At 35.1% G+C, this 27,830-nt stretch overlaps 2 protein-coding genes across 2 annotated transcripts in view; both read right to left on the bottom strand.

Annotated features, from left to right (window-relative positions):
- The window catches only part of LOC110455039, a 32,025-nt gene extending 26,633 nt beyond the window's left edge, over positions 1–5,392 (bottom strand). The window contains exons 1-2 of the mRNA XM_021504930.1: positions 5,335–5,392; positions 680–821 (exon numbers count right to left, since the gene is read on the bottom strand). The gene's annotated coding sequence lies outside the window, so the exon portion shown is untranslated. The remainder of the gene's footprint in view (positions 1–679; positions 822–5,334) is intronic.
- A 15,627-nt stretch (positions 5,393–21,019) lies between these two features.
- The window catches only part of LOC110454973, a 44,233-nt gene continuing 37,422 nt past the window's right edge, over positions 21,020–27,830 (bottom strand). Inside the window, exons 41-47 of the mRNA XM_021504820.1 lie at positions 26,744–27,022; positions 26,260–26,394; positions 25,827–25,971; positions 24,480–24,634; positions 24,082–24,167; positions 22,449–23,590; positions 21,020–22,233 (exon numbers count right to left, since the gene is read on the bottom strand). Of these exons, the coding sequence (XP_021360495.1) occupies positions 21,951–22,233; positions 22,449–23,590; positions 24,082–24,167; positions 24,480–24,634; positions 25,827–25,971; positions 26,260–26,394; positions 26,744–27,022 (2,225 nt within the window). The 3' untranslated portion in view covers positions 21,020–21,950. The remainder of the gene's footprint in view (positions 22,234–22,448; positions 23,591–24,081; positions 24,168–24,479; positions 24,635–25,826; positions 25,972–26,259; positions 26,395–26,743; positions 27,023–27,830) is intronic.

The raw sequence follows: 27,830 nt of genomic DNA, 5'->3' as shown, positions 1-27,830 counted from the left end.
CAGGCTTAAAAGTTTGTCGTATGCTTATTTCCTTTTTCTTGTCGCTTGTGATTTTTTTTCATCTGATTAATATTGCTTATAGATTTAAATTATTTGTAATAACATTTTTTCCATATTTGATATTCTTCAACTGATCTTATTGAAATGATTTAATCGACAGAAAGTACTATTCTGGGTAGATGTATCACCTTGTGCATTTGTTGAACAAATGCTCACTGGTTTTACAGGTAATGCGCTATTTTTAGACCCTGTTAGGTTCTGTCTACTTACCAACCAAATACAAACTTAAACGTCGGCGCTTCCCTAGATATTACGACCGGAGCTGAAAACCAGCATTCTGAACATTTCAACTCGATCTTTGTTTTTAAATCTCAATTGAATGTTTTTTACTTGCACTATCAGCTATAAAATGGCTTTGTGTATTATTTCTATTTCAAGTATTGTTCTGTCAACCCATTTTATCTCACATTTCTGTTTCGATACGAGTAACTGATTTGATAGGGACGGTGTTTGCCTCCCAATTCCGAAAATAATAAAAAGATTTATATTTTAAAGCCGTTGATCCTATGGTTGATAAGATAAAACATTTTGAAAGACAGACAGACGTGAATTTATGTTCAGCTTATATTAGAAAAGTCCACAGACGGTAAAGTATTATGTTGTTTTATCATATACTTACTTGAAATATCGACCAAATTGCATATGTGATAGTGTTTCATTCCGATTGTCGAGAAGCGGTGCGCAGGCTCACCTTCGAGTCTATGGCAGCCATCGTTTTACTATCTCGAAGTAGAGAGCGGCTAAACAAGGTTCTACGTCTTCTGTAATGTGAAGCTGCAGTTATTGAATGTCGAATTTGACAGGACACCAGACGTGGCTTGAAAGGACGAAATAATTTGATATGGCAGTTGGCTGTTCGACTGCATTTTATATAAGGCGGGACCATATTAATCTACCACAGGGGTTCGTTACAAATGTCTGAAATACACATATGATATACTGATATGGGTCACAGCACAAATAAATAGTATATGTGTGCAGGGACCCATATCAGTAAAGCATATGTGTATTTCAGACATTTGTAACGAACACCTGTTGATCTACGTTGTGTTCGATTTGTACCGGGATTGATACTGATACTGACACAAGAGTTAGAATTGGTAGCTGGAGGGATAATTTCTAGGCTAGTACAAGACTTGTCACTACCACTAGCAACAGTGAGCTGATAATATTTTGCTTATTGTTCGTTTTTGGTTGTTTGAACAATTTCTTGTATAGCTTCAATACAAATGTATAATCTCATCAAGTGGTGTCTTTGTTTAAACATGTCAATAGTTATATCCCTTCGCAAAATCATACGCACAGACAATGTTAATCTGATCAAATTAATCGGCAAATGAAACAGGCTACACTTGTTAGTTGCATTGAGTCCAACTTGAGTAGGAATTGAAATAGTTAGTACTTAAATGATATCTATTGTGAATAGAACGGACCGTACTTAAGTAATAGTTTGCACACTTTCACACTTATGAATGGTCGACATTTTGCGTATCACTCGTAAAGACTCTGTATTTGGCTGTTCGAATATTGTTAAGGGACTCAATATTTATGTGACTGTCCCAGTAAAACCAGAAAGTTTGGTCTCACCAATTAGATCATATAGTTCTCATATAGGCTATACTGATATTTATGTTGTAGCAAAGTTGTGAATGTCACGCCGTACCACTTCCATTTGTCGCTTTTTCTGGTAGGTAATGTTTTAGAAATGTAGCTGAAATGAGATTTTATGTTATAAGCAAAATGTTTGATCTTTATATTTACTAAGTTATAATCAAACCAGACATCGCACACACATTTAGATGTGACCATGCACATAGATATGGCGACGAACAATTACTTATAATCTAAACAAGGTGTGGGATTTATCTATGCCGATACAGAACTTCGATAACCAATTTTCTTCACGTGTTGCCGAATGTAATTGTTCATAATTAGTGAGTAGGCATTTATTATAATCATCCTAAGTAAACATTACTTTAACAAGACCTTCGACCACATAGTATGCATCTACATACTTTGCTGAATTATAAGATAAACATATGGTTGTCTTATTAATTTAAACAAATAACAAAAAACGATACCTTTGATAGTTTGAAATACTTGGAGTATCAGTGTATACCTAAGAGATAACCACCTATTCACGTTATAAATGCAATGCCATGCTCCGAACTTTGTTAACCTCTTCTTTAGAAGCTGTCGGCAAATTCTCAAGTTAATTTGAATGATTAGGAACATTAGTCTGTGTGAGATAGTTCAATTAAGTCCCATGAATAGCACAACCCTGTGTGGGTAAACAAGGTATCGTTGTATCCTATTATACAAGGCCACATACCGTACGTTAGATGTAAGATTAACTAATACGTATTTATTAAAACGTAAAGCTTAGGATTTTGGTCAGTGATTTATCGTTTTTGTATAAAAAAAATGATACCTGCAAGTCGAGCAAGACATGACACTGAAAGCAATTCCACTTTGTCAATACACTGCCCCATATTTCTTAATCTCCAATAAGCAACTCAATTCTAATATTGTATTCAATGTATGAGTTATCTTTGGTTTGTCAAGTGCTTCATAGAGAGTTGCATACTCTTTTTATATTTGGTGTTAAATTAGAGGATATATACTAATTATGATATAATTATCGTTAAATGGTAAGGAAAGGAAACTAAATGAATATAATAAAAAGTTCCCCAAATTTAACATCTTTGGCCCGTGGGTTTGGGATAATTTAAACCGGTATGAATGTATTATCAAATAACTTTTTGATACGAAAGTTAAATGATAGTCCTTAGAGAAACAGATAAAAACGTGAACGAAGACCGTACACCAAAATTATACCTTTTTGAGCGTATCATTTGCACAGTACTTGAATAGTGTTAACAAACACGTTCGTTGCATTTTCAAAGCACTTCCATAACAATTATCTGATACTTGCTAGCATTTGTCAAACGTTCGGTCATACATTTTACGGAACGCCACTTCTCTGCGAAACGAATATTTGATAATATTCTTGTTAATCACACTGTGAGAAAATTAATGTTTACATTAAATATAACGGGCTTTGAGTCAGGTAAATTGCAGACCTTAGAAGTAAACGCATGAACTTAATTAGAATTAGAACCAAAGTCAGACCTCTGCCAGCACATTATTTTAATCTCATTTGGTAAACAGAAAATGACATATTACCATATATCACCACCTCTTACCATCGTTTCAAATTCGTCGTGACCAAGTTATCTTCTTGATCTTTTCTTTTTCTACTTTTTTTTACTAGCATTGTCAGCTTTAAATTGGCCTTGTGAATAATTGTATTTAAAGTATTGTTCTATCAACCCAATTTATCTCGCAGTTCTGTTTCGATACGATTCACTGATTTGATATGGAGTGGATTTTCCTCACTTTTTCTAAATTAATGAAAAGATTAATATTTAATTTCATTATTTTAAAGCCTTTGATCATATGGATGATAACATAAAACATTTTGAAAGACAGACACACGTGAATTGTTCGTGAATATTTGTTTTGGTTATATTAGAATAGTCAACATACAATAAAGTGTTATATTGTTTTAATTGTTTCTCTTTACAAAAAAACCCCCTATTTTATTCATTTTATTTAAAAACAGCCAATGGTATTTTAAAAGAATATGAATGATTTAAAAAGCATCATATTCCCGATTAAAACTGACTTGAAAATACGTTATTTGATGGGGGAATGTGTAAAACCAATAGCTCACACAAATTAAATCTATATCATCGGAAGCTAATATAAGTTTATAGGAATGTCAATGTGACACCATGAGTACTGACTTTGTTGTTTTCCCAGTTAAAAATTTTGCCGAGTATATATATTGTTTTCGTTAAATCACTTACACTTGTACTACACTGACAGACTCGGAATAATACAGGTACTGAAATTGACAAAACCTTTAAGATGCTCATTATTTCTGTATCATTATATTATGTTATTACTGGAATATTTGGTTATAAATCAAACAATGTTTTATGTGTAATATTGCTTGAAATGAAGTTTGGAACTAAAGTTATACGACATGCGATTAAATAGCATATTGAGTCAAATGGAAAACAGGAGTAGCCTCAGAAGTATTAAAAGGGCATGTATAATGTCAGATAAAGCTCTATGAGTCTTCTCAAATATCAATGTTTTCTTAATTTAATATTATTATTTGGCATAGTCTGATGAAGTTAAACTGCAAGCATTTAACATGGATTGTTCATTCAGCGTTTGCGTGGTTTGGAAAATGCGTTTTCCATTTTGGATTTAAATCAGATCCTTTATTTTTGATTGGGGAATCTTATATATTTAAACAGCCCGGAAAATAAATCCACTTCAGCATTTTCTCGTTTTGCAATTAATATTGCGTAATGTTTATTGCCATTCAAGCAGTCAATATGTACTGTCAATTTATACGAAAAACAAACTAATTTATACCTATCTTTTGAAGGCGAAAATGCTTCGTCGAGAGCAAATTAAGCAACACATTGGATCTGCCTTATATTTTTATTTTTAAAACAGATTCACCACGATAATTCAGGGTTAGCACATAAATGGTATTTGTTGTGGTAGAGCGAACCGTACTCCAGTCATAGTTTGCACACTTACACACTTATGAATGGTCGACACTTCACGTATCACCCGTAAATACACTGTATTCGGCTGTTCGGATATTGTTAAGGGACTCCATACTAATGTGGCTGTCCCAGTAGAATCCAGAAAATTTGACGTAACCAATTAGATCCCATTAATCTCATATAGACTATACTGATATTTATGCTGTATCAAAGTTATGAATGTCATGAAATTACCACTTTCATTTGTCGCTTTTTCTTGTCGGTATTTATTTAGAAATTCAGCTAAACATGAGATTTTATGATATAAGCAAAATGTTTAATTTTGATATTTTCACACAAATATTGAGATGTGATAATACACGTAGATATGGCATCGAATAGGTACTTATAATCTCAGTAAGGTGTTGGTTTTATCTTTGTCGACAAAGACCTTCGAAAACTAATTTTCTTCACGTGTTGTCGAATGTAATTGGTCATAATTAATGAGTAGGCATTCATAATAAGCATATTAAGTAAACATTACTTTAACAAGACCTTCGACCACATATTATGAATGTACATACTTTGCTGATTATAAGATAAACATATGTTTGTCTGATTAATTTAAACAAAGATTAAAAACAAGATTCCTTTGATAGTTTGAAACACCTGGAATATCAGTGTAAACCTGAGAGATAACTACCTGTTCACGTTGCAAATGCAAGGACATTCACCGAGCGTTCTGTTAACCTCCTCTTCCCACCACACAAGCTGTCGTCAATTTGTCACCCTAGTTTGTATCATTAGGAATATTAGCCTACGTGAGATAGCTCAATTAAAGCCAGTGTGGGTCAACAAGGTATCGTTGTATACTGTTATACAAGGCCACATATCATTTGTTACATGTTGGATTAACTAACAAGTGTCTATTAAAAAGTAAAGCTTAGGTTTTTGGTCAGTGTGTTTATAAAATATGATACCTGAAAGTCAAGCAAGACATGTCACTGATCTTACTCACCTTCAAAGCTTGATAAGGATCCTCATATTTTACAAGACTTTTCAGTTAGTTTAGCACTCACATAATTATTTGTTCTTAAACGGAAAGTTAAAACAACACCCTTATTATCTCTGTATAATACCTTCTCGTAAAGTGTAGGTCGATTTAACCATGTTTTACAGAATGACCTTACTCATTCGTTTAAGAATAGAAATGCATTCCGCTTTATATAAAAAGTGGAATACATTTTTTTTGAAAACGAACCAGGCTTCATTTGTAGTATTTTTGTAACACTATAAAGTTTGTATAGCAGCACTAGCGTTGCGTTTGCGCAAAAGGTTCAACAGCAAACTTTGACGCTTCATTTGAAAGTCCGTTTCTAAAATTGAACACCTTTTTTTACAATTCACGGAATGCATTTATACATGATTTTCATTCATTCGATATTGTTGAGTACTAAATAGGTGAAATGGCCCTATTTAGTACAGGAATATATTTACCTTCTTGTCATTGCATGACCGTGCATACTGCTTTATAATTACTTATACCTTCCTTATAAGTTATGACGTAAAACCCCCTGATTCATTACCATTTGCAGCATCATTCCCTTCTAATTACTTATAACTTTGCAACATATTTCCCTTATCATTACTTTAAGCTTACAACATTTCTCCTTCTTAATTATTTATCATACCCTCCAAATAACTTACAACTTACAATATAACCCCCTCTTTCTTACTTAAACCTTACACCACAACCCCACCTAATTACGTATAACTAACAAAATATTAACTCTCTCTTCGTAACATAAAAATAACAGCATTTCTCCGTTCTAATAACTTATACCTAACAACATTTCTCCGTCCTAATAACTTACAACTGACAACCGTTCATCGTCCTAATTACTTATAGCTAACAACATTTCTCCATCCTAATTACTTATAACTAACAACATGTCTGCGTCCCAATTACTTACAACTGACAACATGTCTGAGCTCTAATTATTTATAGCTTACAACTTTTCTCCTTCCTTATAACTTATAGCTAAAATCATTTCTCAGTCCTTATTTCTTTTTGCTTACAAAATTTCTCCGTCCTATATATGTATTTATAACATCAATAACAACATCTCTCTGTCCTAATTATTTATTGCTTACAACATTTCACCGTCCTAATTACCTATAGCTGACAACGTTTCTAGGTCTTAATTACTTATATCTTACAACTTTTCTCCACCCTAATAACTTACAGCTGACAACATTTCTCCGTCCTAATTACTTATAGCTAAGAACATTTCTCCATCCTAATAACTTACAGCTGACAACATTTCTCCATCCTAATTACTTCCAGCTAACAACATTTCTTCATCTTAATAACTAATAGCTGACACCATTTCTCCGTCCTAATAACTAATAGATGAACCATTTCTCCGTCCTAATAACTAATAGCTGGCATCATTTCTCCGTCCTAATAGCTAATAGCTGACACCATTTCTCCGTCCTAATAACTAATAGCTGACACCATTTCTCCGTCCTAATAACTAATAGCTCGTCCTAATAACTAATAGCTGACACTATTTCTCCGTCCTAGTAACTAATAGCTGACACCATTTCTCCGTCCTTATTCATTTTAACTGACATCGTAACTCCTCTTATAACTTACGATATAAATAAAACTCAATACACTTTTTCTCTCTTCTTTACTTATTATTTACAACAAAACTTCCTTTATTTTCTTACAACGTTAATCACAAGAACGAACCAAGAAATAATTTCAAATCACAAAACTATGTATGATGAAATATTGTTCAATTTTGGCATACTGCATATAATTATGGCAAGCCAACTTAACATTTATTCAAGGAGCAATGTCGATCCTGTATTTCAAAAAAAATTATAAGATATCTTATTTAGCATATGAGATATCTTATATACTATATGAGATATCTTATATAGAAATTAAATGAGATGCTATATAAGATATCATATATACTATATAAGATATCTTATATCGCATATAAGATATCTCATTTAATTTCTTATATACGATATCTCATATAATATATAAGATATCTCATATAGCTATATAAGATATCTTATATAATTGAAATCTCGTTGCTATATAAGATATCTGATATAGAATGAGATTTCGTGGCATAAAAAAACAGAAACTAATTTCTCCCTCGAGAATCATTCGGAGCACATTCAGGATTGCATTGGGCGCAATGGCGGAGAGGGATGGTACGGATGCTGTATTTTCCATCCATAGGCCTAGCTCGCCTTGTCTCTCTTATAGCGGCCAAAGCAGAGGCTGCCATTTCCCGCACTCTTGAAGTGGGCTCAGACATAATGGCGGCGACAGGAACACGTGTTGTTACAACAAGCCTACTGTCCCTACGTAGATCCTCGAGATATTCCGGACGGGGAGACTTCATTTTCGACATTTTGTTAAAATCTCGTTCCTTTATAAGAAACTTATTTAGTAACGAGACTTTAATTATATAAGATATCTTATATAGCTATATGAGATATCTTATATATTATATAAAATATCTTATATAGAAAATTAAATGAGATATCTTATATACGATATAAGATATCTTATATATCATATAAGATATCTTATATAGCATCTCATTTAATTTCTATATAAGACATCTCATATACTATATGGGAGATCTTATATACGATATAAGATATTCTTATATAGTATATAAGGTATCTCATATGCTATATAAGATATCTTATATCGTATATAAGATCTCCCATATAGTATATAAGATATCTTATATAGCATATGAGATATCTTATATACTATATAAGATATCTTATATCAATCGATGAAATACAGGATCGACATTGCTCCTTGAATAAATGTTAAGTTGGCTTGCCATATATAATATCTTGGGCTAAAAATATTCCTTCCATATCACTTACAACTTATCTCCCCCTTCGTTACTTTTAGCTTGAATCATTATTCCTTCCTTATAATCTACATCATATACTTATAACTGGAAGCATAATTGCAATTTTCATGTTCTATTACATATAACTTTCTCAATATCACTTATGACTAACCCCAATCATATTACTAATTACTTTCAACATAACTCCGACTTCAATGCTTATAACTTAAAACATAACTCCTCCTCAGTAGCTCATGTCCGAAATCTTTATGGTCAATGGTTTTTACGTTGCCGAGTCAGATTGAAAGAAAACTTGGCCGAGAAAGAATATTGTGTGAGAAGAAATTAGGAATGTTTTTTTTTTTTTTTTTTTTTTTCCTGGTCGTTACCATGGGAAACAGAAAACATGGCCAATTCGTTGAAATGTATAAGATTAAAAAAGAATTATAAATATATATGAGATGTCCAAATAAGGCTTAATTAACGTTTCAATTATTTTCGCTAAATCATGATTGTATTTAATAAATGCATTTACGAAAACAATCTTTCAGCCGACGGAAGGACAAAACCCCCGCCAATTCCACTACATATATATACTAATCCTGTGATTGGTACTCTGTAACAAGTACACGTTGTTACGACAGCTAAACACAAGAGTCATTTTGCACAAATCAACAGACATCACACGAATTTTAGTATGTGACAAAATCTTAATTATTTCGACGAATAATTACCCACAAGTGGTTGATTTACATTTAACCCATTAAGACGTTTGGAATCGGATTATGCTCAGTTAAGACAGAATAGAACTTGTCATACTTAGTAGCTAGTCATTCATTATAAACGTATGATGCCTTATTTAGGTGTATCACCTGACTGGCACTGATTCCACCTTGTCCGTAGATTATGTAAGATTTCTAAATTTCCAGTAAATGACATTGAATCTTATCATTGAACACATCGCTGGTTATAGTAATGTATGTGAAGGAACCCAAGAATGGCTTCTGTTGTCCTGTTTTTCTCTGTTTTGACTTTTGATGTTATCATTAAATATTGTTACAATGTACATATTCATATGATAATCGTTTCTTTAACAGAAATTCAAACATGTTTCTCCAGTATAGTTTGGCTTTAAGTGCTTATTTAAGATTAGACATCCATTCCGCTTTTGGTAATAAAAAAACGAATCTTCATAGTGCTTGCGTCGCATTTTTATTGCAGTTACATAGCATTTGTGTCAAAAGTAGATGCGCAGAGAATACGTGTTTGAGTCGGTACATATCTCTTTCCTTTAATCAAATCCGGATATAGACACGATACTATGTATATTTTCCCGAAAGTACTAAGTGTGAAAACGTAAGATACGGAACCAGGAGCTCCATACTTTAAACGAATGCTCAGAACACCCGCGCTACTTTTTTGAACAAAGCCTTGGGACTAAAAACTAAATGAAACTCTGTTCTATCTTCTGTTGGTACATGTAAGTGTGGTGTTATATATAAGAAAAATGAGAAGTTGCACCGGCCTGATTTTGATTCGAACAAAGAGCCTTCACACTCTAACCGGACTCTCAAACTAACAAAGCTGCTTGTTCAGATTTGTTTATTGCTCCAACTGCTTATGATAATCCTCGCTACAACATCAAGGACTTATCTAACAAAAAGGTGTATCCTCCCTCTGCGGACTTTTATATCGGTGAAAATAGAATAATGATTTTGTTTTAATATCAAAATTTGAGTGTAGAATACCTATCAAGTGATGACATACACCAGTGACTGGTCAAAAGCGTAAACGTTACTTTCAACTAAGCGTCAGGCCCCGTGTAGCGACCGCTCGGGAAGACTGCCGGATACGGCTGGTGCATGTTCCTGCGAGTGAGATAGTGATTGGTCGTTTAGTATAAACCAATAATATTTGAAACTGCTAGAAAATAACCTGCTGAAACCACGGTTCCCTTACGAAATGCCCATCTTGACACTATATCACTGTAACAACCGCGTTAATTGGCCCATACACTCAAACGGTGGGTGTTGCGCCAATGAAACAATTTGGCCAGTTAGATTTTTTTCTTTCTTGTCTAGCTCACACCACTTTACCATGTTGAACAACAGTAATAAAAATGTAATAAAAACAAATTGTTTTCTAACATTCATTGGTAAAACACTACACAGTCTTTACAGAAATTTCACACAATTACTTTTTTGACAATGTGTTCGGCAATAAAACCTGTTTATTTGTTATACCTAGTATACGTCATTGTAGCGGGGGCATCTTATGAACGTGGTGTTATTCAGGATACGCAATGTTGTGTTTTCTTTAGTACATACTACCTGACAAAATGCACTTTTGGTATTGATTGCAATTTTAATGTACACATTGTTAACATACCTTATTGCGATAAGGACCCGGGCCGTTATTGAAAATTGTGAGACTATCACGCAATAATCGGTGTAGGTATTATTATCAAATGTACAGTCTATTCCATATGACCAGTAGCAATGCGATTAGTTACGGCAGCGATACTATTGTAAAACTTGCAACAACAGAAATTAACTCGTCATGCGTGAAGAATAACTTGTCAAGCCAGCTTTTGTGCAAAAACTGTTGTTTGGTACACGTTTTAAGTTGCTTTAATGACGAAACTGCCTTTGTTCCAATCTTCGAGGGAACGGGTCCGGTTTTAGAATTGATAAAACTCAATTTTGTTATTGATATTGACATGAAACATTTGGTTAGTTATCAATCATTAATGGCCAAAAAGGTAATTTAAAGTAGTTAACCATTTTAATTCAAAATTAAAGCCAACTTACAACACCACTCCCTTCAAATTACTTACGTCTGATTTTTTTATGTGACCGCTTATTTTCAAGCTTTTGTCTGACATGGAATTAGGAATTATAGTTCTTCTGAGTGTCCGTGCACACATTTGTTAGAAAGACTAGACATTATTAGATTGCTTCTCTGTTATAGACAGTTTCAGGTAATGTTTTCAGGTGAATAAAACGAACAGTTATTAGACACGTTTTCTTTTGATTTTCAGACATACATTAGGCAGTTTTGTTTGTTCATTAACACGCTCGCAGAATTAGCAGCATTCAGATAAAAAACAAAGAAGAAATAAGGAATGTTTTTATCATAGACGTTACCATTGAAAACAAAGAACAAGGTCAACTCGTTGTCATTAAGAACAGTAGAAGAGTAAAACGAAAGGAAAAGAAATGAATAAATTAATCTTAAGAGTGTAAAAAAACCCAGACGTTATTGTGTTGATATATTGTCTCCGCGTATTGGCTTGAAGTTATAGTCATGTAAACGTCGACAAAATTCAGTGAAGCGTAGCATTGTGCGCTCGATTTACGCGCATACTGTTTTGCACGTGCACTATGTATACAGAGTGTACGGATTCGTTAGTCTTTCTGCCTGGTCTCCGTATCAGTCAATACAAGGAAACATTGCTGTTTTGGCGTCCAAGTCAAATCAGTCATGCGACGACTTGATGATGATGGATGTGAAAACGCCATTGGCATGCTACTGGGTAGAATTAGGTACGCTGAGGTCGTCCGGTGGTTTACTGTGGCCGGAATTACCATATCCAGGCTTTGGAGCAGTGTTTACAGCCACGAATTCGAGAACTGTTCGTCTAAGGTAGGGGAGGCCATGCATTACGTCACGTAGACGGGACAAGTATTTCTGCTTATGTCAACTACGTACAATTGTAATTGTACAGTAACAGCGGGAAGTAACGCTTCTAACATCCCAAATAACCGTCGCATTAGCCCTCAAATTGTAATCCGGCGGTTGGCCGGTATAGGGCTATGCTCTCGACGACCGTATCGGGTATCTCGATTGACACGACTTCATATCCAAAGTCGCACAGAGTTGCCAATTACGATAGTTTCTGGTTGCTACGGACGGCCGCCATCTTGGATCCGCCATCTTGTTTGTTGCTAAGGCAAACAAGATGGCGGATCCAAGATGGTGGCCGTCCTTAGCAACGCCCTGAACCTACGGCCCCACAGTAACGTCCTTTCATCATGTGTGTTTTGATTACGATGTCATCAATTTTGAGTTACTCAGCGGTTATTGCCCCTGTTTTCGTACTCTACTCTTGTGGGTTTTAGGTGTCACTCCCAGACGACCCGGACTCGGCAAGCAGACATGTACAGGAAGGAAAGACAAAACATATGAAAAGACAAGGAGCGCATTAGGAAACAATATCGCCAAAGAATGCATAGACAACGACGTGTAAGCGACCAGTATTCAGTATTCGTTTGTATTTCATCTATGTCCATATGTCAGTCTCTCCATCTATGTCCATATGTCAGTCCTTCCATCTATGTCGATGTCAGTCCTTCCATCCATGTTCATGTCAGTCCTTCCATCTATGTCCATATGTCAGTCCTTCCATCCATGTCCATATGTCAGTCCTTCCATCTATGTCCATATGTCAGTCCTTCCATCCATGTCAATATGTCAGTCTCTCCATCTATGTTCATGTCAGTCCTTCCATCTATGTCCATGTCAGTCCCTCCATATATGTCCATATATCAGTCCTTCCTATTTCTTTCAGTTCAAACCATGCAACAGCATTACCTGTTAGGATTGATGAGCGAGGAAGATCAACATTATTTTTTATTTGAGAAAAGGCATTTATATTTTTTAATACGCTAGCTTATTTAAGCAACAACTTGTAAATAAAGAATTATATTATATTGTAAATAAATAATTATATTGTAAAAAAAACACCATATCGGCGTGCATTTGAAGGGGTTTCGTATTGTCGAGAACAGAGCCCCCCATTTTCACGTCGACATGTTTGCAAACTAGCACCCAGAAGAAAAGAACAACCAGAAGAACCGAGAGTGCGTCTACTTTAATTTATATTGAGGAAGTGTACACTGAAATGCAATATTTTCTCTCTTTTTTTCTGTTCTTTTTTCCTCTCGTAACAAGTCCGGGTCGTCTGGGAGTGACACCTAAAAATCACAAGAGTAGAGTACAAAAACAGGGGCAATAATCCGCTGAGTAACTCAAAATCGATGACATCACAATCAAAACACACATGATGAAAGGACGTCCTTAGCAACCCCCCCCCCTCCCACACACACGCACAGTAACGTCCCTTCATCACTTTAACGGTTGAGTTCAGCTTAATAAAATCTTTCACCCCCTTGGGCGTGAGAAAGGGGGATCTCAACCCGAGGGGAAAGATTCTTAAATTGCCAAACACGAGGCTTTGCCGAGGGTGTGAACAACTCTTACCCTGTTGTTCCTGTCCAAGTGTAAGACGAACCATATTATTTGTAAACAGGAACACATGGATAGCGTATTAATATTATATGTATGCGTCAGACGCTTCGCGCATCATATGATCAAACATTTACAAGATCACCGATTTTAAACATTTTGAAATCAACCCCGTCTTCTTCGATGTCAATTGTAAACACGACAAGAATAGCAGACGAACTTGTGTATGTGTGTGACCTCATAAAAGTATTTCCTCTTCCGGGTCGCATCAGTGACGTCATGTTTATTGGAGAGAACGTGCAAAGAGCACGTGTAGCTTGTCTCAACCCTAGGGTGATACAAGAAAATCTCACACCAGTTAAAGTAAGGATAAATCTATCCAGGGTAAGAGAAACACCCCAGGGACGGAGGTTTCCGCTATTCATAACAATGGTATGACGCCACTTCAACAATACAATGACGTCACGTCAACAATCCATCATCGTCCGTCAACCCTGAATTTAGCATGTAACGTTATTATACATTGTGTATATGATACACATTGGGAGAACAGGGTAAGAGAAAAATAATCATTCACCCCCATGTAGGTAAGATAGGGGAATCTCAGATTCTTAAGTTGCAAAAGCACTCGGACAATGGGCGCACAGATCTTTGTGATCGTCGACGGTAGCTTGGTTAGGCGACACATTTCAGCTAGATAACGCACGTGCCCATGTCGCGAGGGTCAACATGAACTTTCTTCGTAAACAGAGTATCAATGTGTTTAAATACACTTCACTTTACACAGATGTTAATCCCATTGAGCACTTCTGTGATCAGTTGGATAGAAGAGTGAGAAACTTACGTCAGCAGCCTCAAACGTTTGACCAGTTGAGAAAAGCCTTCCAGGGAGAGTGGCAGTGGCTCCCGATGAGGTCTATTAACTGACTTATCGCTTTCATTCGACGACGACTTTGGTCAACGCCTGAGGTTCTTTCATGCGATATTAATTCTGTGAACTCGCTTTTTACATACACTGGATAAACACTAGTGACGTTATTTCATGCAGACATTAAAATGAAAGTCAATTAATTGATACAACACATATTGATACAGATTTTGGCAGTGTGGATTTACAACATTTTAAAACATTAATGAACTACTATCAATACAGTTGTAATGTTTCGAAAAGCAGCTAACAAAGGAATGTTCTGCTAAAACAAAATAATTGATTGAGTTTTTTCACGTAGTTGTTATCCAACAATCACCTCACTCGAAATTTTAGTTGTAATAATTTAGTTGCCTATTATCTAAACATGTTCTTGGTTTTCATTTAAGCTGATACTGACATTTGATAGCTGTTTATGATCATTTGTGACTGACTTTAATTGGTCATTATTGGCAGTAAGACATTCATCAGTAAGTAAACATTACTTCAGCAAGAACTTCATATTTTGCATACATTGCTGAATGTGAAGATTGGTGTATTTGTGACATTTCAATTTAAAACACCGAAAATCGTTTGATCTTTTGAAGTTTAGGGGGTTCAGTGTATGTTTTTACGAGACACATTATACACGCGAGGACAATCACTATCTGTAAATCTCTTCGAAATTATCTCGCAAACAAGGCAACACTGTATGAGTAAACAAGTTATTTCATGAGTTTATAGATCAAGGCCATCCAACATGTGTTATGTGGTAGATTTTCTATCGATAACCTATGCAAAATGTAGCCAATTGTTATTTGTTCGGTGTGTAGACATATGATACCTCTGATTCAAGCAGGATTTGACTGACACTGTTCCACATTGTCAATAGACTTTGTAAGATGTCTAAACTCCCAGTAAGCGACGTCCAATCCTATCATTTTACACATTGCTGGCTATAGTTATTTAAATGATAATGTGTAGAGGCCCATACACTTTGGTTCTGGTTGTTGACTTCCGATATTTATGGTAATATTTATTCTATCCTAAAATGCTCATAGTGTCTGGTGTCATACTCAAGGTAATGATAGGCAATTAGGACTTAATGGTTAACACACAGACGATCGGGGTAAAATTTTCGATTGCATTTGAGAGAAAAAGCATATTTTCTCCTGTCCACAGAACAATATCCCAATTAAGTATCAAATGGGTCGGATGCTCTTCTTTCTTGATTCTAGGAACAAAATCTGTCTTTGGAAACTGGAGCTGATAGCAAAAAATAACACCAATAGGTGTCAAATACCCATTCAGGCATGCACACGTGCAGACACCTACATGTATGTCACTTCACAAAGGACCAGTCTATTGCGCCTGATAAATCATTCCTGTAATATCCTTATATTATGTTGATTGTATGAAGTTGACATCCTGGTGTTGTCAACTGCTTCAGAGTTGCTTATTTTTCTTGAATATGGTACTATATCAAATGATACAGAGTAATAATGCTAGAACGGTTGTAAATTACTGTAGGAATGAGATAATCAAACTAAAAGTTCCAAACATGTCGTATTGATTGTCCTTCAGCTTGGAGGTAACCGAAGCATAGCATGCATAAAGCAATGTTGTAGCACTTTTGTAGCAGTTCTGTAGCACTTGCGTAGGTGTTTGCACCTACGGTCTCTCTCTCAAATACGGTTTGCCAAGTCAGCCAAAAGGACATGCGTTAATATTAGCATATTACATAGGTGATTACTTATTTTCTGTTATGTATTTCGCGTCGTAGTATAATTTCAGATTTCAAAGTGACTTTTAATCTCTTTGTTTAATGTAATTGCTTGTGTTTCTGTCTTGAACAAGAGGCCCAGGGGGCCTGTATCGCACACCTGAATATTGAAGCAGTCAAAGCAAAATATTATATTCTCATTATATATCAAACTGTATTACAAATATTTCATTCGCAATCTTTGTCGGCTCCATCCGTTGAAGCTACTAGCCAATTATTATTATATACTTCTATGCTTTTTGGTTCTTCTTCAGAAGTTGTTTGAAGAGTCTGACAGATTTGTCCCTGTGATCTGGTAATTAGGTCAAGGTCATTATCCTTCTCAAACTATGTTAGCTTTATCTCAAGAAGCTACAAGCCAAATCTTATGAATCCGTGATTTTGGTTCTTCAGAACAAGTCATTTGAAATGTTGTCGACCTCTGTGACTTTTAAGATAGGTTTAGGTAATTTTCATTTGCAAACTTTGGTGAACTCTATCCCAAAAAGCCACTAGCCAAATATTATATTTCTATGCCTTTCGATTTTTCAGAAGAAGTCGTTTGATGTTTTTGACATATTTGACCCCTGTGAGCTTTAAAGTAGTCATAGATTAAATAAATTCGCAATCTTTCATGAGCTCGATCCAAAGAAGTTACCAGCCAAATATTAGGATTCTATACCTTTCATTTCTTCGGAAGAAATCGTTTAAAGTGTTTAACATATTTGACCCCTGTGGCCTTGAAAATAGATTCAGGTTATTTACATTCTCAAACTTTGTCAGGCTTTATCCCAGGAAGACGCTTTGTAGTTTTTCGGAAAACTTGTGTGAATTGTTTGACACATTTGACCCCTGTCAACTTGGAAGAAGGTCAAGACCATTTTCGTTCACAAACTTGTCGAGCTCAACCCGAAGATGTTTTCAGCCAAATATGAAGATTGTATAACTTTCAATTCTTAAGAAGAAGTTGTTTAAAGTGTTTGACATATTTGACCCCTGTGTAAGTTATTTTCCTTTGCAAACTTTGTCAGGCGCCATCCTAGGAAGTTACCAGCCAACAATTATAATTCTATTGTGTAAGATTATTCAGAAGAAGTTGTAAGAAGTATTTGACACATTTGACCCCAGTGACCTTCAAAGTAGGTCAAAGCTTTGTCAGGCTTCATCCAAAGAAGCTACCAGCCAAATATGAAAAATTTGTACCATTAAGTTCTTCAGAAGAAGTCATTTAAAGCGTTTGACATATTTGAACCCTGTGACCTTGAAAGAAGATGCAGGTTATTTTCATTCTCAAACTTTGTCAGGCTAAATCCCATGAAGATGTCAGCCAAATATTAAGATTCTTAACTTTTCATTTTTCAGAAAAAGTTGTTTGAAGTGTTTTACAAATTTGACCTCTGTGACTCCCGTGACTTTGAAAGAAGGTCAAGACCATTTTCGTTCTTTAACTTGTCGGGATTCACCCAAGAAGCTTTCAGACAAATATTAAGATTTTATTACTTTCAGTTCTTCAGAGGAAGTTGTTTAAAGTGTTTGACACATTTGACCCCAGTGACATTTACTGTAGATCCAGGTTATTTTTATTTGAAAACCTTTTCAGGCGCCATCCTAGGAAGCTACAAGCCATTTCATTTTACTTTATCTCATCGATTAAACTGATGGTTGTCCATACACGTAGGTCAATGTTAAGGCCCAATGATGGCTGAAGTTTCTCCTTTATATCTGATATCGCAATACCTTGTGCATATAGTGTGGCAAGCAATAAAGGTTGAACTTTGAACCTAGATAAATGTTTTGGCGATGTACTGGCTGAAGTCGGAGTAAATCACAGAAGAGCATGTTTACTTTATGTGTAGTAAGAATACGGACACTTTTAAATGAAACATGAAAAATATCCTATAGCCTTCCTTGTGGAGAAAGAATGATTCCCTAAACCAACACTTTAATTAAAATCAGAACATGGCATGACTGAATTTATGAAAGGAGACAGTAATGAAAAACAACCACCAAGGTACAGTAATACAATTCCTCCTAGAGCATTTAAATGGCACAATTATTATAAAATTATATCATCATCGTGCGCAACGTATTTCAACTGTTATTTTGATACGGAATATTAAACTATTTCAATAAAGAATTAATCTTTTTATTTAAGATTTAAGCAGAAAAGAGTGTGAAATTTCATTTTTAACGAGAAATTTTCCATTTTTTACACGTGAATTTATTTAGTTCTAAAACAGGTCTATTTTTCTTACTTGTTCAAAAGTTGGCTACCAATAATATCTTTCAACATCAGGAATTTCTAAAAAAATTGAAACAGGTAAATTTATCATAAACAACTTTTGGTTCAAAAAAAGAAAAACATAGCTTTCTTTCCAAATTTCCTTTAACTTGTGTTTCGTCATGACTAAAGGTCCTTGGGTGTTGATATTTGGCAAGTAGGTTGTTCATGTAAATGAGTTTAAATGTTGTTTTGTTGATGACCTTGACCTTTGTTCAAGGTCACAAAAACCAAATTTGCCGGAATAAAAAATGTGTATGGGGAGTCAGACAATGCTATCTTTCCATGCTTTATTTGTTTAGAGTTAACGATATAAAATAGTGTAATATCCCTTCATATTGTGTTTAATGAATGGTCAAAAGGCAACAAAAAAAATAACTAGAACTGTAAACCAAAGTCTACTAATACCCCGCTCCTATATAAACCAGAATTGTAACCTAAAGGTAACTAAGGCAAACCATTGCAAATTATTCCATAGTTTCCACCAGTAATTACATGTATGTATATATATATGTCACTGATATACTTCTTGTACTCCCTCCCCATGCCAAAATGTACTTTCATACCACATCTTGTTAGCATAGACGACCCACCTTTGCTGAAATCGTTCTAGGGTGAAGGAAGAGTTATAAAGAAAAATATTTTTTAACAAAGGGCCATAACTCCTTAAAAAGGGTCGAAATGAAAAAACACTACCCTGATGTACGACATCAGAGGGTAATAACCATATATGGAAACATTCTTGAAATTGGCCAAGACGTTAATGAGGCAGACAATTACAAGAAAGGGCCATAACTCCTTTTTAAAGGGTCGGAATGAAAACATACTTCATGGATGCAAAATGTCAGGAGGCAGTTACCATATCTGTAAACTTCCGTTGAAATTGGCCCCATAGTTTTGGAGGAGTTGTCTAGACGAGTGTTTTTCAACAAAGGGCCATTACTCCGTACAAAAAAGGGTCAGACTGAAAAAATATTCCTGGATGCATACCATCAGATGGTTGTTACCATATCTGTAAACTTTCGTTGAAATTGACCCCTTAGTTTGGGAGGAGTTGTCTGGACAAGTCATTTTTTTTAACACAAGGCCGTAACTTTGAAGAAGAAAAAAGGTCAGAATGAACAAATAATACCTGGATGCACAACCTCAGGTGTTAGTTATCATATCTGGAAACCTTCGTTGAAATTGGTCCACTACTTAAGAATGAGTTGACAGATAGACGGATAGACAAGCTGATTCCAGTTTATACCCCACCCCCACCCCTAACTTCGTTGTGGGAGGTATAATAAAGTGTATTATAGTTTTATTATTAAAATTATCTTATTATTTTTAGATAATTGCATAGCTTTGTCTATAACACAATCTCAAACCTAAAGTTGTTCTCCAGAGGAAAGATTACTATGACAGAATAAATATTCATGATATATTACTGCTGCACATAACTTTAAACATGCCTAATATAATAAAGTGTTTTAGTATGATACAAAAACAGAAAAAGTATCGGTATTGATCATAATAAACATTGATAGTCAAATCTTCAAGGCTATGTGAAATTGGGCATTGATCATGTTTGGCATGCTGAAAGAGTACTTTACCGGTTTTGATATTACATAAAAATAATTCTGTAGACAGAATACATATATAGGAAGCTTTTAAAGAAGTTTAAAATAAAGACTACCATTGTAACTTTACATAGGCAAGTTGACAATGTTAGTTATATTTTAAATGTTGTGAAAATTGTGCATTTTTTTCCAATTAAAAGTATCACTACGCTTATTTAATGTCTACCAATATGATATATTTAGTATCAAAATAACAGTAATCTTGTACACTATACACTATCATAATTCATTTCCAAATTAACATTTGCCTGTGATATTTATCGGTCATTTTGTTAGGATACCCCCGTTTCTCAACCTGGTGTTATGCAAGGAGGTCCACTACGGTTATCAGTAACAATTATGAATAATCATTTATGCAGTTATTGATCATTTTTATGTATCTACACATGGCAAAAGAATAAAGGAAATCAAATTGGGGCCAAATATTGACCCCACCTTTTTGACACAATTGCATTTTGCCTGCTTATAAATACACATTGTCTTGATACTTGTTTATTTTAATATATAGGTTGCATTACAATAATACACCTGTGTTTATTTCCCCAATTTCATTTCAAAACTGAATCGAATATATTTGAAAAAAACAAATACTAAGAAAATACGGTCCCATAGTTTCAAATGTGTTTTTACAAATACATTTTAATTTGACCCGTGATACATGGTTCGTGTATCCGGCATACGTATAGTATTGTATTATGCTGTTCTTTCGTTACTTAAAATCACAAGTTTCGTACCTCATATTGTTTCATTCATGGGATTCGTGATGAATCCACAGCGTTCCGACAATGTTCAACACTGTTGTAGTTACTCTAAATAATGCAAATTACTAGATCACTGCTATTACACGAGATCCTGCCCACCACTATGTCAAGGAATTTTGAATAGAGTCGCATATTTGAAGTGTAATGAAACGTTAACGTATCCTTAAGGTTTTAGATTAGCAGGAGATAAATAAATAGGCGATAATTTGCAGGTCTCTTTTTTAAAACTTTCTGATTAAGATTTTCTTCTCTAGATTAAGATACAATAATTCGAAATTTTTACACTTAAGTGAGAAGTTACTTTTTCTCTTAAATTGTTTATTTAGATTTCCTGATTGTTATAACAACAATACACCTCATCTAACAAATACTGTCAATTTAACGTTCGAAAAAAAACAAAAAAAGAGGACAACATGAAATCTGGAAATAAAAATTTGTATTAGTAAGCATAGAAAATCGATCACACTAATTGTCAATTATGGCTGTCATTTCTGTCTAGTAAAATGTTAGTTTCATGACTGATAAAACAACTCAATGGAAGAAAAGATCCGATCAATAGATGTAGTAAACAATTGATACGTTGAATTGCCTTCAGCTTCATAACTTATGAATTGATTAGCAACCACTCCATCCATGATTGCATATTTACATAATATACAAGTAGATATTTTAACTGAAGGAATTGTTACTGTAAACATTTGAAGAAAGATACAAACATATAACAAAGCGTATATGACATGCGATATATCAGCGAGCTAGCTTGTTCTTTAAACACAAAGGGAAAAGTGAACTATATTATGACCGGTAGACTGTCGTTTGATGACATACACTTATACTCTATACATCCACTATTGTCATATCACTATCCGCCTGCTGAGTTGAATTGGTACAATAAGCGGGACGTTTGATCATAGATTGGTATTTGTTTGGTGGCATTGGTCTGGGTATGTTTCCTGGTTTCTGATTAAGTGGAGACTGATCCATGGTTCTTGATTCGGATTTAAACGGATCCGTATCCGATGGTGGGATAAATGGGGGAGGCTCTTCTTGTGCATCGTTACAGGGTTGCACTATTGAATCTGCGCGAGAAAAGATGGCTTCATCGTCCGGGATCAACATTCTACAAAAATAACAACAATGCAGTTTCAATTAACATTACTTTACTGCCACTATCTGCATCAATTATTCAGACATCATTTGACGTTTAATACTAGGTTTCAGGTTCGCTATGAATATGTTCTATTCTAAATAGCCCTATTTTAGACCAAACAGCAACATATATTTTACGTTTGTTATAAGGATTCTATTCAAGATAGCCCTATTGTTATAACTTACCTACTCATCCGTATAGAGTCCTTTTTCAGGTTTTTGTACCGGTAGGCTAATATGATACCAGCACCAACCACGACTAAACCGCTGGACAGGAGAACGGCTGCAAGGTATCCGGCATTGATGTGACATGTGTAGAAAGCAACATGGTCAGTGCAGTCGAACATTAAATTGCAGGGATCTTCTGCACACTCATCTATTTCTTCATCGCACCACTGACTACGATAGCCAGCATTACAGGCGCACGTATACGTGTCAAAACTAAGAGCTCTGGCACTGTCGTTGCAAGGAAAGGCCCATATGTCCGTTTGAGCACATCTGCCATGGATGCAAGGTGAAACAAGCACAAATACATGAACGTCTAGCTTAGCAGTCATTTGACCGCCCTGGTCACTTCCTAGTAGCTGGTAATGTAAATGTCCGTGGAAATCTTTACTTGTTTTTAGTGTCAAATCAATGCGTTTGAATGTTCCGCTTTGTAGTGGCGTAAATGTATTGTTTGGTACTACGTGTTGACCAGATTCCTCCTGGATAAGGACGGCGTCTGTTTCGATCATAGTCCGACTGACTAACTTCAGACTATCACCAATGTCGGCATCTACTATTAGAAGGGATCCAACGTCGTGGTCAGTGTTATAACTTTCCAGAAAAATAACAATTTCTGCGTTTAAATGGTCAGCCAGCGTAAAGTTATTATCGTGCGATAAGAATCCAACTATAGGTGCATCATCTACACTACTAATATGAATTGTAATAACCTTTGACACTGAATTTTTATTTTCACAAACAGATGTTTCTTCTGCCTCGATTTCAATTTGTATTTGTCCCGAGAACTCTTGAGGCGGTTGAAAAGTCAGGAAGCCATCACCTGTCACATTTACTTGTCCTGAAGCTGGTTGTTTGCTTGAGAATACCAAACCGTCGTTGTCTGCATCAGACCATAGCAACTGATGACGAACGACAGGTGTGTCTTCTGTTGTGTAGATAACGTCGGTGGTAATAGTGGGCGCTGCGTTGATACAGGAGCTCTGCATCTTAAATAGTCCAAACTGGTTTGAAGATGTAAAAACAGCAGGGTCAAAGGTGGCATCACGTTTCGACCTTGTATTGTCTACTGGAACATTACCTAGAAGGGTTGCATGGCATACCTGAAAATAGATTTATTTTTTCAGGAAAATGCAAAGAATTAGTGTTATTTTAACACAGACCCGTGCACGTTTACATGGGGTTTTTTCCGCGTAGCATTTCCGTAACAATTCCACAGAACTTGCATAACGTTTTCGCAGCACTTATGTAGCATTGCCTTTGCATTTGTGCAACGTTTAGAAGTTGCAATAGCACAAAGTTTGAAAGTTGCAAGTTTGAAAAGCAAACATCACCGGTTCTATCGAATGCATACAATAATGTCAAAAGGAAAGATGATTTTCTTCATATTTCAAATTATATTTTAACAAGAATATAGGCTGTTTCCAACTGTTGAATGTACCGGTATACTCCTCCCTAATGAATAACGTTACTATCAAGGTTTGTAAACGTTAATTTGTCATGGTCTTTCAAATCAGGAAAACATGTCCAACATTGACATAGAAAGTGGATAATGTAGATCGCGAGTCAATGGGTAAATTTACAAGTACTTTACCTTAGTCGTAAGATATGTATGGTTGACCTGTTTACTGATCCTTTCCGGATCACATTCCTCCTGAACATGTAGCCATTTTCCTATACCTGTTAGTAAAAGGACAAAAACAGATTACCCGTCACATGAGATAGGGGCTCATCGCAAGTTGTGATAATAAAATCAAGTTGAGAAATATAGATATAAAAGTAGTCACGATTAAATGTTACAGCTAAAAAGGTAGTTTAACTAACACCAAAACAATTGTGTTTAAAAAGCCTTATCACCCTTGAATTATGAACACAAATGTAATAGTAATACAAAATAAGACTTTACAGAAGAAAAAATATAAATATATTACATGTTATAGTCTACAATAATTGTCAGCATAACGGATAATATGAAACGCCACAGATACTTACCACTATCAGCAGTGCTCCAGAGAGCCAAAGCGGGTACTGTATCGTTGTCATAATCGGTCTCGTTGATCTTAATACGTATTGTTATCTCCAAGTCGGATGATTCGATGAAAGGCATCGGTGATATGAAAAAGGAAAGTCCTTGATATGCCTGAAATCTAATAAAACGAACATCGTCTTAATATCGATATAATTACCCACGAAAAGTGCTTTTAAATTGATGGAATTGTTTTCAGCAAATTCCGATTTTCATTCTTTCAGAAACTATGTTATTTTGTTCAGATATGGAACCGAAGCATTACGAGACGTGCGTTTTGCACATCATGTGAAAACAATACGTGCAAGATGTGCGCAGCATGCACAAACGATTAAAAAACTGGGCATTAATAGCTTGCACAAATCTGGGCTCAGGATTGATGAATGAAACATTGGATGTGCGATCGTTGATGGTGTGAATTTAGGAATGGCTTAGGAATAAATGAGATTATGTTTTTGAACATTGTTTTTAAATTTATTTGCATGTTGCAATGTTTCATCTAAATATCAGCTTAAAGCTGAATATAAAGTTTGATAGATATTTTGAGCAATTTTAAACGACCGAATTCGCCTGGTGAACACTACATATCGTGCACGGTCCCATATGTGTATACAGATAAATTCGACCGCCTTGTACCTGGATGGTTTCTTGTCATCAGAAATACGTCACCGGCCAAACTGTGAACATATCCGGTGTGTGACAGAGAAAAGCTATAGACCGACAGAAACGTAATTAACAAACGTGTAATTTTCAGCTATGTTTTGAAAACTGAGTTATCATCGATCAACACTTGTCCATGTTTTATAAAAAAAAAAAGTCGAATGATTGGCGTCAGATCAAAGTACTGGTTTCTTATCAAAATGTTATCTCCCTGCCTGGTAACTCTTGGCTGTGTAACACAAACTGTAAAAGCGAATATACCGGTAGGAAATATAATCATACAACATACAATTTCAACTATGAGAGAAGAAATGCACAATTGTGCACACGATATACCGAAATTGGACGTATAATGTGTGCTGTGCGCATGTTATGTTTTGGCCTGCATTATAAGCCTGGTGCGAAATCATGTGTAGTAAATACACAATTATGTTAAAAGCGGGCATTCTGATCACAGCAAATATAAGTAAAATAAAAAAAAAGAATATTATAACTAAAACTGTGTTCATATTCTGGAATCTATACATCTAAATTACATTGTAATGAAAAGATAAAAGGTCAAAAAATACAAAAAGACGACACATGAAACAGTACAATTGGAACATGAAGACATATAATTGTGGTAGCACAGATATCAATATGTTACGGTCTACCTGTTTTTGAGTAGTCTTGAAGTGTACATCATCGAAGATTGGGGATCGACGATGTAAGAGGAATACTCATCGGATGCATCAGTCCCATAATTTTTAGCGACGTCATCATTGCTCAGATATCCTATCATTATGCCACTGTGACTTGCTACAAATTTTTTAAAAAAAATCAATATGAGATTGTTGGATGATCCTCGATAATCTTGCAAACAATATAAAGTTAAAATTTTATGCTAACTATCTCAAAATTGTTTATATATTGTATTAACGACAAATAATGACTTGCTAAAAAATAAAAAAATAAAATAAACAAAAACATAAATAGAAACTTTGTCTAAAAATGATAGGATTTTCCTCGATAATCTTGCAAACAATATGGAGACAATGTATCATGAAAGCTTCAATGTATCTATCTTGTGATATGACATCAACAAACCTTGTATTTCGATCACTACATTGCCATCATTTGGCAGTCCCGATCCTGGATTAAGTTTCCTAATACTTCTATCCGCCATCATGATAAGTGTTGCGTTCTGCTTCTCATTCAGCACAAGTCGGATGTCACTAGGCCCTGTGACGTATAAAATTTATAAGGAAACGAAACTAATTTTATCCCCATAACCCGTTTAATCTAAAACTAATCTGACCGACATGTTCTGCCCAACTGTGAAACAGACTAGATATGTTTCACTGTAATCTGGATATTTTTTCGGCTAAAAATAATTGAAGTATAATATATTTACTATCTTTATTCATAAAAATGCGACTTGGGCCTTCATTTCAATATCATGTTATTTTCAAATGAAATGGAGCAAAACACATTTTCAAGCTAAATGCATTTGTCATAAAGTAAGCCATTAATCTCATAGGTGATTCAGATTGTATCAATTTACAGCAAACCAAACAATTTACAAACATACTTGTGATGCATGTTGGTTTTGTCGGAATGGAACTTCTTAAGTGCGATCTCCCGACCGCTACGATCGAGTGATGAAAACATTGGCCCGGTTCCAGCAGCAACAGAGACCCATCAGCTGTGTCGTTTGGCTGGTCACGGAACATTGACACAGTTGAATTCATGTTCTCACCATTAAACCAGACGTGACCGTGGATTATTTCTGCTTGTCCCGTCTTTGTCACCCCTACTCTGATCAGCGGGAGGATGTCAAGTTTGTCTGGGCCTGTTCCGATGCCCCACTCTAAATGATGATAAAGTTATAACAGACATACGCAGCAATGAAGCAAAAAACATACTCTAATCTTTACTAAAGGGTTATATATGGTGAAATGCTTTGATGAATAAATGATAAGAGAGGCTTTCTCCATTTTAGAAAACATATCTTTCATTTTTTTTCAATTGTGTTTACAATCATTTTTATTTGACTGTTCCTACCTAGCAGACAAATGGTAATTGGAACCAAAGCATCTTTTTTCACACTCCTCAGCACTTTTGCATTTTATACTGTAAACACAGTGTACCTTTTGTGACAATTTTCATCGTACAATAGCAGTCGATCACAACTCGACTGTGTCCTGGAATATACTCAGCCTTTGTTAATGTTTCGCTTGAATGCATTATGTTAAATAATTATTTCAGATACAGATATGCACTTTTAACTATCTTATTTAGTACATGAATATCTGTATCTGAACATTTTCTATATTATTGTTGTTGTTATTACATCTTTATTGGAACCGTCTGGTCTGTTGACTCTAATAAAATAAATAAATCAATGTGATCATGCTCTTTTATTATCAACTTACGCAATCAACCAACGTTGTTTTAAGATGGACTTAACATACACAAAGAGTAGGTAACTGCACCTTTAAAATTGTGTAACATATACAGTATGCTTAAAATGATTTACACTGCATCACACAACGTATCTTCCTTCTAGAACTCATCGGTGATGCTAAGGACAAAACAGCTAAAGAAACAGGGGGACAGGTGCTTGAAACCCCTTTATTTATTGATTAAAATATTTTGAGGAGTACTTGTTAATTTCA

This window comes from Mizuhopecten yessoensis, unplaced genomic scaffold (assembly GCF_002113885.1).
Source record: "Mizuhopecten yessoensis strain PY_sf001 unplaced genomic scaffold, ASM211388v2 scaffold8123, whole genome shotgun sequence".
Classification (NCBI taxonomy): domain Eukaryota; kingdom Metazoa; phylum Mollusca; class Bivalvia; order Pectinida; family Pectinidae; genus Mizuhopecten; species Mizuhopecten yessoensis.
Note: the sequence above shows the minus strand (reverse complement) of the source record. Positions and strands in the feature narration are given on the sequence as shown.